Raw genomic sequence first — 14,597 nt, 5'->3', positions numbered from 1 at the left:
AAAAAAAAAAAAACCGGACCTTTTGATTTTTCGTAAATTTAATTAAAAAAGGTAGTTTGTGCTTTCCCCCAAAAACTTTATGTTATCATAGATTACACTTACAATAATTTTTTAAAAGTAGAATTATATTATCATAAACTTCATTCAAAATAACTTATTATTATAAAATGAGTTAATTCGCTCTCTTGTTTATCGTGAAAATAATTTTATCTTACAAATTAATACGTGAGATTGTTTTATAATATTTTTGTGTTTTTTTTAATTTTAAATATTTTTATCCAGAGAAAATATATATATATATATATATATATGGTTGTTTGGACTTTGGCCTAGTCATACATTGTTATCCAATTTTACACTCTTTGGGAAATTATATTATATTATATACCGTAAAAAAAATATTATATTATATTAATTATTAATTAATTATTATTATAATGTAAAAGAATAAGAGCAGAGTGAAATAGATGTACCGAGTGGACTCCAAACGACAAATTTTGCTAAACAACTTTCAACTCTATCCATCTTCTTTCCAATATTCTCTGTTAACAGAGTCGTCATGCGGTGCGGTGCGGTTGCTTAACAAGGTTACAAGATAATATCATTATTGAATTTGTTGTTAGTGTTGATTCTTTTATCCCTTTTGGATGTGTAGTTTATAGCATTGTAAAGGGATTGTTTTTTGATTATTTTTTAAAAATATATGTATTCTGTATGATTTTGTTTTTAAAAATGTTTGGGATGATAAAGTTTGGAATTTTTTGTGGTTATTTTATTTTATTGCTTACGGAAAAAATGGTGTTCTATTGATTAATTATCTTAGTGCGATTCGTTGACTGATGATGCTTGAATTTTTTCCTGGGTAGATCTGAATTTTGTTCTTGGATTTTGGATTTCAACAAAAATGTGCTACTGATTATTTTGGATTGTATGGATGGAAATGATGTGGGAATTATTCAGCCTCCTTTTCTTTTGGATTCATTTCTTTATTTGTTTTTTAATGTTAATGTCAGTGTTTGTTTATTTGGATTGGTTAAAGGACTGATCTAGAATGCTACAATTCTTGATCCTCCAAAAACCCATAGTTTCTGATGTTGTACTTTTTGGGGTTTGCATAATATGTCTCTCTTCTTGAGGGAAAGTTCCATATCCTCTCTAAGAACATAAATTTTTTTTTTACTGTAGAGCTCATGGGTGGGAAGAGTTCAAAGAATGCGACCACGGGCCGGTACTCATCTTATGGCTCCAGTTCACAATCATGGAATAATCATCCCTATCCACAGCCATCGTATGTTCAACCGAGTCACAGCTACACACAACCCCCACCGCCAACCTACGGTGGTCCCTCGTATGAGTCCAAGAGAAAATTGGAGAGGAAATACTCTAAAATAAATGACGACTACAACACCGTAGAACAGGTGGAATTATGATCTGAAATCCTCTGAATAAGATGAAAATAAAGGGTGCTAGTAAAAGCAGATTCTTTTTTAATGTCGTGCATTTTGTTGAAAGTATTCACCACCTTCTTAAGATTTGTCCAAGGTGGTTAACGATGTGCACGGCAAGCGAGTGTTTGTGGATATGTTGAGTTAGCTTGTCTTCTTAAAACAAAACTGGCATCTGATGTTGAAATTTGCTTCTTCCTTTTGAATTATGTAACATAGGAAGTGTGCCTTGAACTTTCTAACTATTAATCTTAATAACATATGGTTGATGTAGGTCACTGATGCACTATCACGTGCCGGTCTGGAATCCTCGAATTTAATTGTTGGTATTGATTTCACCAAGAGCAATGAGTGGACAGGTCTGGTGTCTGCATGCCATTTTTTTAAATAGTTGAAGTGCAGTGCCATTGAATTTTCCTTTGTTGTAGGTGCGAGGTCGTTTAATCGAAGAAGTTTGCATGCCATTGGAGATGAGCAAAATCCTTATGAACAAGCCATATCAATCATTGGGAGAACATTATCCAAATTTGACGAAGATAATTTAATTCCATGTTATGGTTTTGGAGATGGTATTTTCTTGAGAATCTTCTTATTTCATTTTTCTGCGGTGGAGACATTGGAGATTTTATTATTCTAGTTTGACAGCTTCGACGCATGACCAAGAAGTTTTTAGTTTTTTCCCGGATGAGAGATTCTGTGAAGGCTTTGAGGAAGTGTTGACACGATATAGGGAATTAGTACCTCGATTACGACTCGCAGGTTCAAGCTCGAGCCTTTTGATTTTTACTTCACTTATCGGTCTTCTTTTTCTCTTGATAAATGTTGTCTCCTTGTCTCAACAGGGCCAACGTCATTCGCTCCTATCATTGAAATGGCGATCACTATTGTTGAGAACAGCGGTGGCCAGTACCATGTTTTACTGATTATTGCTGATGGACAGGTAAGTAGTGTTTTTTTTTAAAACAAATAAAAACTATTAATTTTCCCTAATTCTTGATAAAACTATACCTTGGGTTTTACCATAATTGTTCATTTTTTGAGTCTTGGCTTGTGAATTATTGTTCATCAATGGTCTATCATTTGATTCAGGTTACAAGAAGTGTTGACACTGATCGAGGCCAATTGAGTACTCAAGAGAGGAAAACCGTTGAGGCAATAGTTAAAGCCAGGTGCAACTAGTGCATGTCAAATAGTCTATTGTCAATGATGTGATGCTATCATATGCACTAGAAAAAATAAATTGAATCCATTCACCATATTTCCTACGGTCTTTGGTTGTAGTGAGTACCCGTTATCAATTATTTTAGTGGGAGTTGGAGATGGGCCATGGGATATGATGAAGGAATTTGATGACAATATCCCTGCTCGGGCATTTGACAATTTCCAGGTGAGTTAGCCTGATGTAGCTTCCCCGTGGTGAAAACTATCTAAAAGAAACAAGAAGAGTACACATTTTGGAAATTATCTTAAATCTTACATCATTTATTACTTCCCTGTATATCCCTAGTTTGTAAACTTCACAGAAATCATGTCAAAAAACATGGACCGATCCAGGAAAGAGGCCGAGTTTGCGCTTGGAGCCTTAATGGAGATACCGTCTCAATATAAAGCAACGTTGGAGCTCAACATTCTTGGGTAAAATAGTAAAATAATTTTTTTTAAAACCAATATGTACATTGATCGAGTTGTTTGTGCAGTGCTTCTAGAGGGAAGGATGTGAACAGGGTACCTCTTCCCCCTCCCCAATATCGTCCAACTGCTGCTACTGCGTCAAAACCTCCCCGTTCTAGTAATTTCTACCCAAGTGCACCTGCTTCTCGAGGATATGATCCAGTTGCTCATACGAGCCAGCCTGCAAGCTATGCTTCCGATAACCATGTATGGAATCCTGTTTTTGTAAATAGTCCATTAATTTTTGAGTTATTTCTCTTCTTTTTTTGGTTATTGGGCGATCAAGTTTTGCCTAAATGCTGTGATTCTTTTGAAAATTGCCATTACAAACCACATGTTTCAAAAGCTCGAGATCAAAGTATTTGGTGCGACAATATTTAGGAAATTTGTCACCATGTATACACCCAACAAAGGCCTAAAAACAAGCACCATTTACCAATTTAATGAAGTATATGGGGAATTTAGCATGAGGAGTTTTGAAGCTACGAGTAGGAACTGAACTCCTCTATGGCATGACATATTTGTTGTATAATGAAGAACCTTTTCGGCATTTGGCACATGACTCACTATTTATTCCAATAATGGTACACCGAGTATAAATGACAAAGTCGAGATATGTTAACCTTTTGTAATTCATACTTTGATAGCTTTGCCCTGTCTGCCTTACGGATCCAAAGGATATGGCGTTTGGCTGTGGACATCAGGTATGATATAGTGTTTTAATTCCTAGATTTACTGAAAAATACAATGTCCAGTGTCTATGACTTCCTCTTTTATCAATTTCCTCCTTTTCTGTAAGCAGACGTGTTGTGGATGTGGCCAAGACCTGCAATCATGCCCAATCTGCCGACAGGAAATTGAAACAAGGATAAAGCTTTACTAAATAAGAAACCTTTTCGTCGAATCGAACTAGGTCGAGCCAATAAAAGCTCTCTTCCATGTACAAATCTGCTACATCTTTCCTTGCTCGTCCCTTGGTTCTTCATCTGCATCTGTACAGTATCAGATGGCACATTCATCAGATTATTTTTCGTGATTGTTTTGAGGTACATTGATTGTTTAGCATTCTGTTTAGTTCGTAGACTAGTGCACCTCTTTTCTTGAATTGTTATCTAATGCAATGCAATCCGACTTGTGACGCCTCATTTTCATTTATTTATTTAGTCATGTTCAAGTTAAATATATACATTTGTTTCTGAATATCACTTACTTCCCATGCACCATTTTATATATTTACTCGCCTTTTTTCACCAACTCTTTATTCAACATCAGAAAGGAACATAACCATGTGCTACAAAGAATAAATACTTAGGTAGTGTTTGGGAGAGCTTTTAGGAATCAATTCTCAGCTTTTCTTTCACAAAATTTTAAGATTTTGTGAAATTTTGTGAAGAAAAAACTGATAAGTGTTTCCTAGAAGCTCTTCCAAACACTATCTTAATATCGATGGCGTCTATACATTGAGATGTAAATAATATTATAACACTGATGTGGTTAATCATGAATTATTATATTTTACGGTTAGGTGATAACCGTATGGTAGGTTGAACTCTACCACAAAGGGAATGGACAAAAAATTTTCAAAATTTTCGCAAATTTGTCTATAAACCAGTGAGCTTTTAAAATTCTCCGTTGAGATACCATAAACTCCTTTAACTCGTACATTTGAATTTTTTGCAAGTAGTATGTTATAAAGTTGTACAATCTCATTGAATTAATTTACATGATCTTTTAAATTTTTGAAACTTAAAAGATTTGACAAGATTTAAATATATGCCAAAAGAGTCATGTGAAAACCATCTAGCAACGAACTCTAACCCTGAAATGCAAATAATAATTTTCAAGAATACAATAAGCTTTGTGTGAATCCTCCGAAGTTTTTACTCAGCCAAAGATTCATAGTCTAAAAATGAGATAGCTTCATGGCAAATTATATGCTGTATGGAGAATAGCAACTATATAAACACCTTCCTTATTAATAGCATTTCAATAAACCCAACACTCAATTTCCTCATGGAAAATAAACAATACCACTTCTCCTCCAAATCCTTATTATTAGCCTTCATTTGTTTGCTATGGAACTGTGCAATAAGAGAAGTATTGGGGAAGGGAAAATGGCAGCTTCTATTGAACAACACAGGTATTGTGGCAATGCACATGGCCTTAACTCACCACAACACAGTCCTCATGTCAGACCAGACTGAATCAGGCCAGGCCGGCTACCAACTGCGTAGGCGATACAACGGGACACGATGCAGAGGAACACACGGCGATTTGCAAGATTCTGCATGCTATGCGCATTCCATAGAGTATGATGTGATGAAGAACAAGATCAGGCCTCTAAACATCGGAACCGATGCTTGGGGTTCTTCAGGCTCGATTTTGAGCAATGGGACGTTGGTTCAAACTGGTGGCTTTGGTTCTGGTTCGAGAAGGATACGGTACTTTAAGCCGTGTAAGAATGGCCATTGTGATTGGAGACAAGGGAAGAAGGTTTTGTCTGTTGATAGGTGGTATGCTTCGAATCAGTTATTACCGGAGAAGGATGATCGTGTCATTGTCATGGGCGGGAGGAGCGTTTTCTCATATGAATTCGTGCCGAAAAGATCGAATGAGTCTTACAACCTTCCATTTTTGCACGAAACTTATGACAGAAATGGAGGAGGGAACAATCTTTACCCTGTCATGCATCTTTCTTCTGATGGGAATCTTTTCGTTTTTGCAAATAGGGATTCTATTCTTTTCGATTATAAAAGAAATAAAGTGGTGAAGAAATATCCAAGAATTCCTGGTAATGGATCAAGAAGTTACCCCAGCACAGGATCCTCTGTAATTCTTCCACTAGACCACAGCAATGGATTCAAGAAAGTTGAGGTTATGATCTGTGGCGGAGCGAATTACGGGGCATTCTCTGCAGCCAAAGAGGGCAGATTCTTGAAGGGTTTGAGATCCTGCGGAAGAATGGTTATCACAGGGAATAAACACAAGTGGGAAATGGAACAGCTGCCCCAGTCTCGCCTAATGAGCGACATGCTTCTTCTCCCCACAGGCCATGTTCTTATAATCAATGGAGTTAAACAAGGCTGTGATGGATTGGACTCTGCATCAAATCCCTCCCTCGAACCTTACCTCTACAAGCCAAAGAAAACGCTCGGGAGACGATTCTCGGTGCTCAAATCCACCAACATTGCAAGAATGTACCGCTCGTCAGCCATCCTTTTACCAGATGGAAGAGTTCTTGTAGCTGGTAGCAATCCAAACAGTAAGTATGCCTTCAATAATGTAAGGTATCCCACCGAACTACGTCTGGAGGCATTTGTACCGGCTCATATGGGGGAAGAATTCGATCATCAGAGACCACGAAATGTGTCTATTCACATCAATGGAAGTGATATAGGCGTGGGATATGGGGCAGAATTCAGTGTTCATTTTTTCTTAGAAAAGAAGAATGGATCAAGAAATGAGGTCGTTTTTACAGCGTATTCGCCCCCATTTAACACACATTCCGCATCAATGAACCAGAGGATGCTGATTCTCAAGTGCAAGAAGATGGTGTGGGGTGAGAATGGAGGGGTGAACGCTGTTTTAGAAGCTCCTTCATCTCCCAAAGTGGCACCTTCTGGTTATTACATGCTTAGTGTTGTCAATAAGGGGATTCCTAGCATCTCTCAATGGGTTAGATTCATACATGATTAAAAGTTGTGTTTCTTTTTTTTCTCTCTCTCTTTTCTGGGTGTATCTCTACTCAGTAGTCATAAATGAAGTCCCCAAAAAAGCCAACAGATTAGTTCTTGATGAGCGTTGTCTCCTTACTCCAATCTAACGGCTATTACATTCTATATAAAATTGCTTTACATTCTGAACTGGTAACAAATGATTTATCTAAGCGTATTTGTTATGTCAATTAGATTAAATGCTACATATGACACCAAATTTTTTTGTTTGGACGAACTCTCAAGTTCGAGATTCATTGAAACGATCACCTCTCCAACTCAAAAAAATTGATATATTGTTCGAGTTCAGATCCGAAGTTCAGTTTTGTAATATCAAAATAAAGTTAAACTTATCGGCTACTAATTATTATTTTTTATTTATCTACTTAAGATTTCAGGGTGGTTATACAATCTCTATCACATGAAGAAAAATATGAATAGGCTGATACGAATCAACTTAATTATTTTTGTTCCACGACCTTTCCAGGTAGGTAGTCCACATCCCTTATCCTCACCACAACTAATCCAATAACATATCATTTTTGAGTTTGCTAGTTATTATCACATGTTTTACATGTTTTCCATTCTGACGTGCCTGGAGGCTTATTTTTGGGTTTTATGCTGAAATTGTGATTCATGAGTTGTTCTCGTGCGAGAAAGTTTTATATATTAACTGTGAAAGAAGTTAACTCGACTCATATTTTATATCTACAATGAAAAATAATATTTTTTCGTGAAAAAGATCGAATAGAAGATTCGTGTAACAAAATTAACATGTGATATCGTCTCGCATGAATTTTTGTGTTAATTCTATTACTTACGGTGAGCTGAAATACAAAAGACAACATACTAAATTGAAGAGGAAAAAAAATTGTTACCTTCCCTTTTTAGATAAAAATCATAATTTTGGTTCGTAACTTGATTTTTATTTTATTTTATTATTATTATTATTTTTTGCATTTATGATCGTGTAGGTTTTTTTATAACTTGGTCTAAAAAGTGATAATATGAAACTAGAAAATGAGGATATGATGCCAAATTTGATGATGTAGTGCTTGGTTATTACTGCTATGTCTAAAAAATGATTAAATGTACAATTAGGGACAAATTACTAGATTAATTAAATTGGAACAGCAAAATTTCTAGATCTAATATAAGAATGGAAAAGGGACAAATTAGATTATTAAATATATTTGGATGAGTTAATGTGGATGATCAAACTCGGTGACCGATCGAATCGAACCGCACCAAATTGTTGCGTTCAATTTATCAATCAAACCGTACTACTAAAAAAAGTTCAAACCACACCATATATAATTAATTATATGGTGACAATTCGGACAAAAACCGCGCCTTCATAGTTGATCAAATAATTAACTTCATATTATTTATAATATTATTGTATATTGTTCATTCTATATTTAACATAAAACAAGTAGTAAGGAAATTAAAGCATAATTTCATTAGATCTAAAACATTTTTAGTCCAATTTGGAAACAATTTTATCCAACTGCAGAATGCTAATAATAAATTAATAATGATATAAAATTTTAAAAAACACTTGTATATAGTTATTAAAACTATTGAACGATTAAAAATTAATGATATTATTTTATAGTCTATTTATTAGTGCACATGTTTTGTTTTGTTTTGTTTTTTTCCATTCCAAGTGGTGTTGCTTTGAATTATGAGATTGTATGGTTTAGATTTTAGATCTTAATTATTGTCTGATATAACTTATATTTTTTATTTAAAAGATATTATAAAGTCATTTAATATTTTTATATCAATCTAATATATAATTCTATTGTATCGATATATTTTTTTCTTGTACTTGTTACTCATTATTTTTTACTGAGAAAGCTGCATAACCGCTTGCAGTCGAAACCATACATTAAATTTTACGTAAAAAAAAAATCACACTTAAAAAAATACTTTATAAACCTAAAAAATTCATTTTAAATTTTGTAGAAAAATATTACCGCACCGTGATCATCTAAATGACTATGAAATTAAAAGGAACGTATAAAGTTGTAGTTTCTCAAACTAGTTTGAATCAATAAAAGATAAGACTCTTATATTTTATTTTTATTTGAAAATGACTAATCTTATTAAAGTATTTTAATTTGTCTTTTTTTTGTGGGTGGATAAGAACAGACGCTATAGTTACTTGTAAAAAAAAAAATAAACAATGACACTTGGAGTTGGATGGGACTCATTCTATCGTAATTCGTAGTAAAGTTGCTGCCGTTTTATATATATTTTTATATAACATACGTCTAAATTCAAAAATAAATAACATATCAAGTGTATTAATATATTCTTTTCCTTGAATTCAAATCGCCATATAAAATCTCTCTTATAAAATACTCTTTCGATACAACATAAGACCAATTAAAACTACGTAATATAAACCAATTATTTTTTAACGTAATTTACAATATAAAACAGACCCACATCATATTGATCGATCTCTAAACAATATTATAATCACATAATAAAAAAAAAAATTAAAATGAAACACAACCAAGAGAGCGAATATACTGAAACCCACCAGCTTTTGGATACTTCAAAGAAGACCCAACAACTCCTTCGAACTCCATCAAATCTTGGAAAATCTTGCGTACGATGTTGTATCTCACCACTTTCCCAGGAATCTGCAGAACCAAGAACGAATCCCCATCGTCCCCGCCTCGTACCACCGCCAAAACCTCGAACACGAAGCAGCACCAGAACATGGGGCTGCCCCGTAGGGAAGCCATTGCTGGATTCTCTGCCACAACATGCGAAAGATCGACCTGGTACTTGGCGAACCATTCGGAGTAATCGGTTCTTAGCTCGTAAACAGCGAGTTTCACTCGGGGACCGCGCATGTCGATGAATTGCAAGTGGCCACAAGACTCACCCAAGTAGTAGTCTCTCTTGCACTGTCTGCTGTATGTGAGAGGCAGAGATGGCATTTGCTTTAGCGTATGATCGTGGACATGGTAGTAAAAAGACTCGTCGTTTCCCGCGGCGAACATCCAATGAATTGCGCTGTTGCAATACACGCCTTTGTCGAAATTTGCGGCCGTAGAAGTAGTGAAGGGATGGCCTTGTGTGAGCCAAGAATTGGTGTCGGATGAGTAGACTTTGATCTGGAAATGTGATTCCTGATTTCCTCCGACTAACAATAAAGAAACGATTTTGTAGTGAAAAGAGTTGACAGGATCAAAAGCCAAGTACATCCCACGAATTCTTTTCGAAATTTCGTCTGGTTTGGGTATGATCGAAGAGTACTTGTTGGTGGTGGGATTGAAAAGGAAGTACTCAAGATCATCATTCGTCACAGTACTGTTGTTGCTGCAGCAAAGCATCAATCCATTGCAAGAATGCAAGATTCTTACCCCAGAAGCTGGCAGATGATCTTTGATACATTCGATAGAGTACTGTTCGGAACCAAAAGGGATAAATTCATGATGATGAAGATGATGTTCTTCGCCGGAATGAACTGCGGCTGAAGAAGGCAAGAAGAGGCCAACTGCCGGGTTGGGAAAGGGATCAAACAGCTGACAGAATCTTGGATCGCTGATGAGAGAAAACCAGCGCTTGGAAACCAATTTGAAACGAAGTAATGATTTGATGGGAAGGCGCAGTAAGATTTCAGATAAGAGATCGGGAATGGATGCCACCATTTCTGCAGATTTCGCCATTGGAGAGAACTGGAATGGAATTTCCATGTGGATTGTGTTCGTTTCACAACTTTTTGTTTGTCTATTTAAGCTAGCTAGTTTGATTGGGGAGGATAATTTATTTTTTATTTTCTATTAATTTTTGCTCCGTTTACTAAATTTTCAAATTTTGATTTTGTTATATTAATTTTAGATTTTCGACTGTTTTGATAATTTGACTAACATTTTTCAGTGTTATACTAGGCTAATGCTCTGTTTGGTTTCAAAAGTCAGCCAAAAAAAGTATTTTTTTAGTGCTTTTTAGTTAACAAGGTGTTTGGTTGACCAAAAAAGTGCTTAAATAAACACTTTTTTAAGTCAAAATTAGAGCTTTTTTAACAGCAAAAAATTGTAGCTTTTAAAAGCACTTATTTTAAAAAATCTCTACGTTTGGATTTCATAGACATTTTTTTTAAAAAAAAAGTGATTTTTAAGCTATAATTTTTGGCTTTTGAAAAAGCTCTAAATTTGAATTTAAAAGTGTTTTTTTAAGCACTTAAATGACCATCCAAACACCTTATAAACCAAAAAAACATTTTTTTTAGGTTTGACTTTTGATACCAAATGTGGCCTAAAATAACTTAAATTAGAAGTTAATATATCAAAATTTGAAAATTTAATGGATCGAAACACTAATTGAACAAATTAATGTCAACCAAAAATTAAAATTGAGTAATTAAGTGGATAAAATCTTTTTTTAATTAAGAAAGCAATGGGGATGAAATTGTCATTCCATTTTATTTTGACTAACCAATATTCAACGTTCATTTGCGCGTACACGCGAAATCATAAATAAAGTTTAAATTTTATATATAATAATTTTATACTTTGATATTTTAGAACACTAGCTACTTATGATGTGAAGAAAAAATTAGTACTAGTATGTATTAGATAGAAAATAAAATAAATTTTTAACAAAAAATGATGAATTCTTGAAAATTAGAAAACATGATGATGTGTTTAATTTTTGTTTTATGTATAGAGTCCATGAATCCTATCATAATATAATTCAAATTGCATTGTTTGTTTATTGAAATATTGGACTGGCCCCAATATTGCCATCCAAACGATTTAATAAATTAGTAAAGTACTGACCAGATCACATCAATATTAACTAGGCAATAATTTTCCATGAGTGATATTTATTAATCATCGACAGATTAACTTCAGAAAAATAATAAATTCTATTTTGTATTTTTCTTAGAGTGTAACTGTAACGACCCTAACTCTATAATAAATAAATATGCGGAAATTTTTTTTTTTTTTATACTACTAAATAAAATATGTACATATATGCCCATACATATATGCACAGAATAAAATCTTAAAATAAATTCATGACTAAATAAATAAACAATTTAAATACTTAAATAAAATGCATTCTATGAATTAAATAAATATCTGAGTCAACCCTATAATTTAAAAATATACTGCATAATTAAAATAAATAAAAAGTGTGCATGCACTAAATTATTTAATAAAATATTCCAAACAACTCAACCCTTATAAAAATAATAAAATGTATCATAAGACTCAAGCATGGTGACTCAGAAGCTGTCACGGTCACGGGGCTACTGCAGCACTGCTCATACGTCCTCACCACCGGTAGGGGTAACCTGCTCCTCTACATACTCACCTGCACCATATCAGTGTAGTGAGCCTAGAGGCCCAACATGCATACTAACAAGGGTTTAAGATAATTTAATACACTTTCATACATAATACATATACTATAAGTGCATGAGCATGCCTTAAAAATAATAACATAAATGTTGCTTAAATAATCACTGAATTATACATAACATACTTAATATCATACATACTTGAGTTGTTGAGCACTTATTTTCTTAACATCGAATGGTCCTATCCGTAAGTGTGACCCATACTTATAGTGCGACTGATCAGTCTAAGAAACCATCGTACGAGGCTGGTGGCGAACCACCCATACATAAATGGCAGAAACTGCCCATACATAAATGGCCACACTACTTCAATTTCCACCTAAAATATTTTATTTGCTCAACCATAGAATTTCAATCGTAGTATAAGAATTGATTTCATGAATGCATGTACTTAAATAAATTGTGTGTCCTTCATATATATTTAATTTAATTTTCTTACTAACATATAAATATTAAAATAACTTAAATGCATAAAAATAATTAAATATATAATCAGGACACATGCAATTTTTCTCATGGATGGTTCTGCTGCTGGCCCTAGACATGCAAGCCCATTAACTTAAGACTTGGCCCAATAAATTAACCAAAGCCCATTAAGACTAAATTAGGCCCAATAACACTGTCCCTGGCCCAATGGGCCCAAAAGCCCAATAACAGGCCCAATAACTTTCATGGGCTCCCAAGCCCATAAAAATTTCTGGCCAACTTAAAAATTTAAATAAAAATTATTAAAAGCCCAAAAATAGTTAAATTAACCCAAAATAATTTAATGGAGCCCAAATAAATTAAATAGTACTAATTAAATTTTTTTGGGAATTTAATTAGCCCATTTAACTCCTAATTAACTTAAAAACTAAAAAAAATAAAAATACCCAAGCCCAATTAAAATAACCCGGACCCGGACCCACTTAACCCGACCCACTAACCTACTGACCCGACCCGGACCCAAGACCCGACCCGGAAGCCACCAGAAACCCTAAGCCCGACTCCCCCCTCTCTCGTTACGCCTCGGCCGAGAGCAGCAGGCCTTCTTGGCCTGCTGCCGGCCGGCTCCGGCCGCCCCTGGCCGGAGCGCCGTCGCCCGGACGTAGCCCACGTCCGGGCGGACCTAACCTGACCAGGCCCCAGCCCCCATGCAGCCAGGAACCAGGAACCCGAAGCCCATTAACTCGAAACCCTTACCTGCTCGGCCATGGCAGCCGTCTGTCCCTACGCCTCTCCTGGGTTCGTTTGGCTCGAACCACTCGAGCCATTCGAACCCAGGCCAGCCCACAACCCCCTCTAGACCCTTGGCCAGCGGCTAGACCCACCAATGGAAGAAAAACGTGAGCATGAACCATCAAAATGCCAAAACCGAGTGCATAGAGAAAGGATTTGAAAATTTGCTGTAAAAAAAAACTGATGAGTCTCGGTACTACACACCCACACACATACATACACTGATATAGGTTTGAAAAGTGAATAGAAACATGCCTTTCACCGTAGATGACGAGGAAACACGAGCGTGGGACGGTTCCGGGACGACGGGACGAAAATACGGGACTTTTGGAGCTTCAAGATCCTTGGCTATGGGGTCTTCTTTGGTGACGGCTCGATGGAGAAGAAGATGGAGGTGGGTGTCGGCTGAGTGGAAGAAAAACGTGGGAGGTAGGGATAGGTTTAGGTTTTAGTTTATTAGAAAATAGGGTAATTAAATATATAATTAAGGATATAATATATATAAAATATAACTTAACTAAAACTCTAAAAGAAATCTTTAAAAAAAATCTGAAACATTATTGAAAATCCCGAAATTAAAATTAAGGGAATTTTTAAAAGTGATTAAAAGTCATTATCTTGACTAATTTTGGATAAAAATGACCCCTAAAATTAAATAAAATCAAATATTTAAAATTTTGAGATAATAAGACTCGAAATAATATTTTAAGGCTCTAAAAAGGCTCATAAAATAATTTGGGTGGAAAGTTGTCATCTCGTCCGTCCACGGTCCCGTCTACGCGATCAAATAATAATAAAAATACTAAAAATCATAAAAATCACTAATTATGGGTTAAATGCTTAAAAATAAATTAAATCATGCATAAATAATTCACATAATTATTTAACCCATAATTCATAAATTTAAATAATTAAATATCCTAATTATGCAGGCGGATTTACGTATTTAAAAATACCGGGTGTTACAGTAACCTATTTTGTATTATAAAAGGATCATAATTGGAAATTCAAAACATGTGGTCCAGTTTTCAATTATGAATTGTTAAATTGCAAATAATTCGAAGAGTTGATATCTTGTAATATGGTTTCATGGATTTATGTCCGTGAAATGGATCAAATCCACTCATATTTATCATAAAAATATTACAATATCATGAG

At 34.7% G+C, this 14,597-nt stretch overlaps 3 protein-coding genes across 3 annotated transcripts; 2 read left to right on the top strand and 1 right to left on the bottom strand.

Moving 5' to 3' along the window:
• Window positions 1–458: 458 nt before the first annotated feature.
• LOC140876283 (E3 ubiquitin-protein ligase RGLG2-like) lies at window positions 459–4,316 on the top strand. Its single transcript, XM_073280203.1, has 12 exons — window positions 459–587; window positions 1,186–1,418; window positions 1,720–1,804; window positions 1,874–2,014; window positions 2,091–2,204; window positions 2,288–2,385; window positions 2,535–2,614; window positions 2,727–2,832; window positions 2,953–3,080; window positions 3,143–3,323; window positions 3,764–3,820; window positions 3,919–4,316. Exons 2-12 carry the CDS (start codon window positions 1,191–1,193, stop codon window positions 3,997–3,999), a joined length of 1,299 nt encoding a protein of 432 aa, XP_073136304.1. The 5' UTR covers window positions 459–587; window positions 1,186–1,190; the 3' UTR covers window positions 4,000–4,316.
• Window positions 4,317–4,813: 497 nt separating this feature from the next.
• LOC140875971 (aldehyde oxidase GLOX-like) lies at window positions 4,814–6,904 on the top strand. The gene has a single exon (XM_073279804.1). The coding sequence runs from the start codon at window positions 5,058–5,060 to the stop codon at window positions 6,810–6,812; it is 1,755 nt and encodes a 584-aa protein (XP_073135905.1). The 5' UTR covers window positions 4,814–5,057; the 3' UTR covers window positions 6,813–6,904.
• Window positions 6,905–9,147: 2,243 nt separating this feature from the next.
• LOC140875087 (F-box protein At5g07610-like) lies at window positions 9,148–10,595 on the bottom strand. The gene has a single exon (XM_073278632.1). The coding sequence runs from the start codon at window positions 10,546–10,548 to the stop codon at window positions 9,340–9,342; it is 1,209 nt and encodes a 402-aa protein (XP_073134733.1). The 5' UTR covers window positions 10,549–10,595; the 3' UTR covers window positions 9,148–9,339.
• Window positions 10,596–14,597: the final 4,002 nt, after the last annotated feature.

This window comes from Henckelia pumila, chromosome 1, assembly GCF_033568475.1.
Source record: "Henckelia pumila isolate YLH828 chromosome 1, ASM3356847v2, whole genome shotgun sequence".
NCBI lineage: Eukaryota > Viridiplantae > Streptophyta > Magnoliopsida > Lamiales > Gesneriaceae > Henckelia > Henckelia pumila.
The sequence above is the reverse complement of the archived record's forward strand: the minus strand, read 5'-3'. Positions and strand labels throughout refer to the sequence as shown.

Bases quoted from the DNA above. Each gene is read 5' to 3' on its own strand.
- LOC140876283 (XM_073280203.1), top strand. From the start codon at position 1,191: ATGGGTGGGAAGAGTTCAAAGAATGCGACCACGGGCCGGTACTCATCT. The intron at 2,833-2,952 runs GTGAGTTAGCCT...GTATATCCCTAG, and splicing joins GGGCATTTGACAATTTCCAG to TTTGTAAACTTCACAGAAAT. The intron at 3,821-3,918 runs GTATGATATAGT...TTCTGTAAGCAG, and splicing joins CGTTTGGCTGTGGACATCAG to ACGTGTTGTGGATGTGGCCA.
- LOC140875971 (XM_073279804.1), top strand. From the start codon at position 5,058: ATGGAGAATAGCAACTATATAAACACCTTCCTTATTAATAGCATTTCA.
- LOC140875087 (XM_073278632.1), bottom strand. From the start codon at position 10,548: ATGGAAATTCCATTCCAGTTCTCTCCAATGGCGAAATCTGCAGAAATG.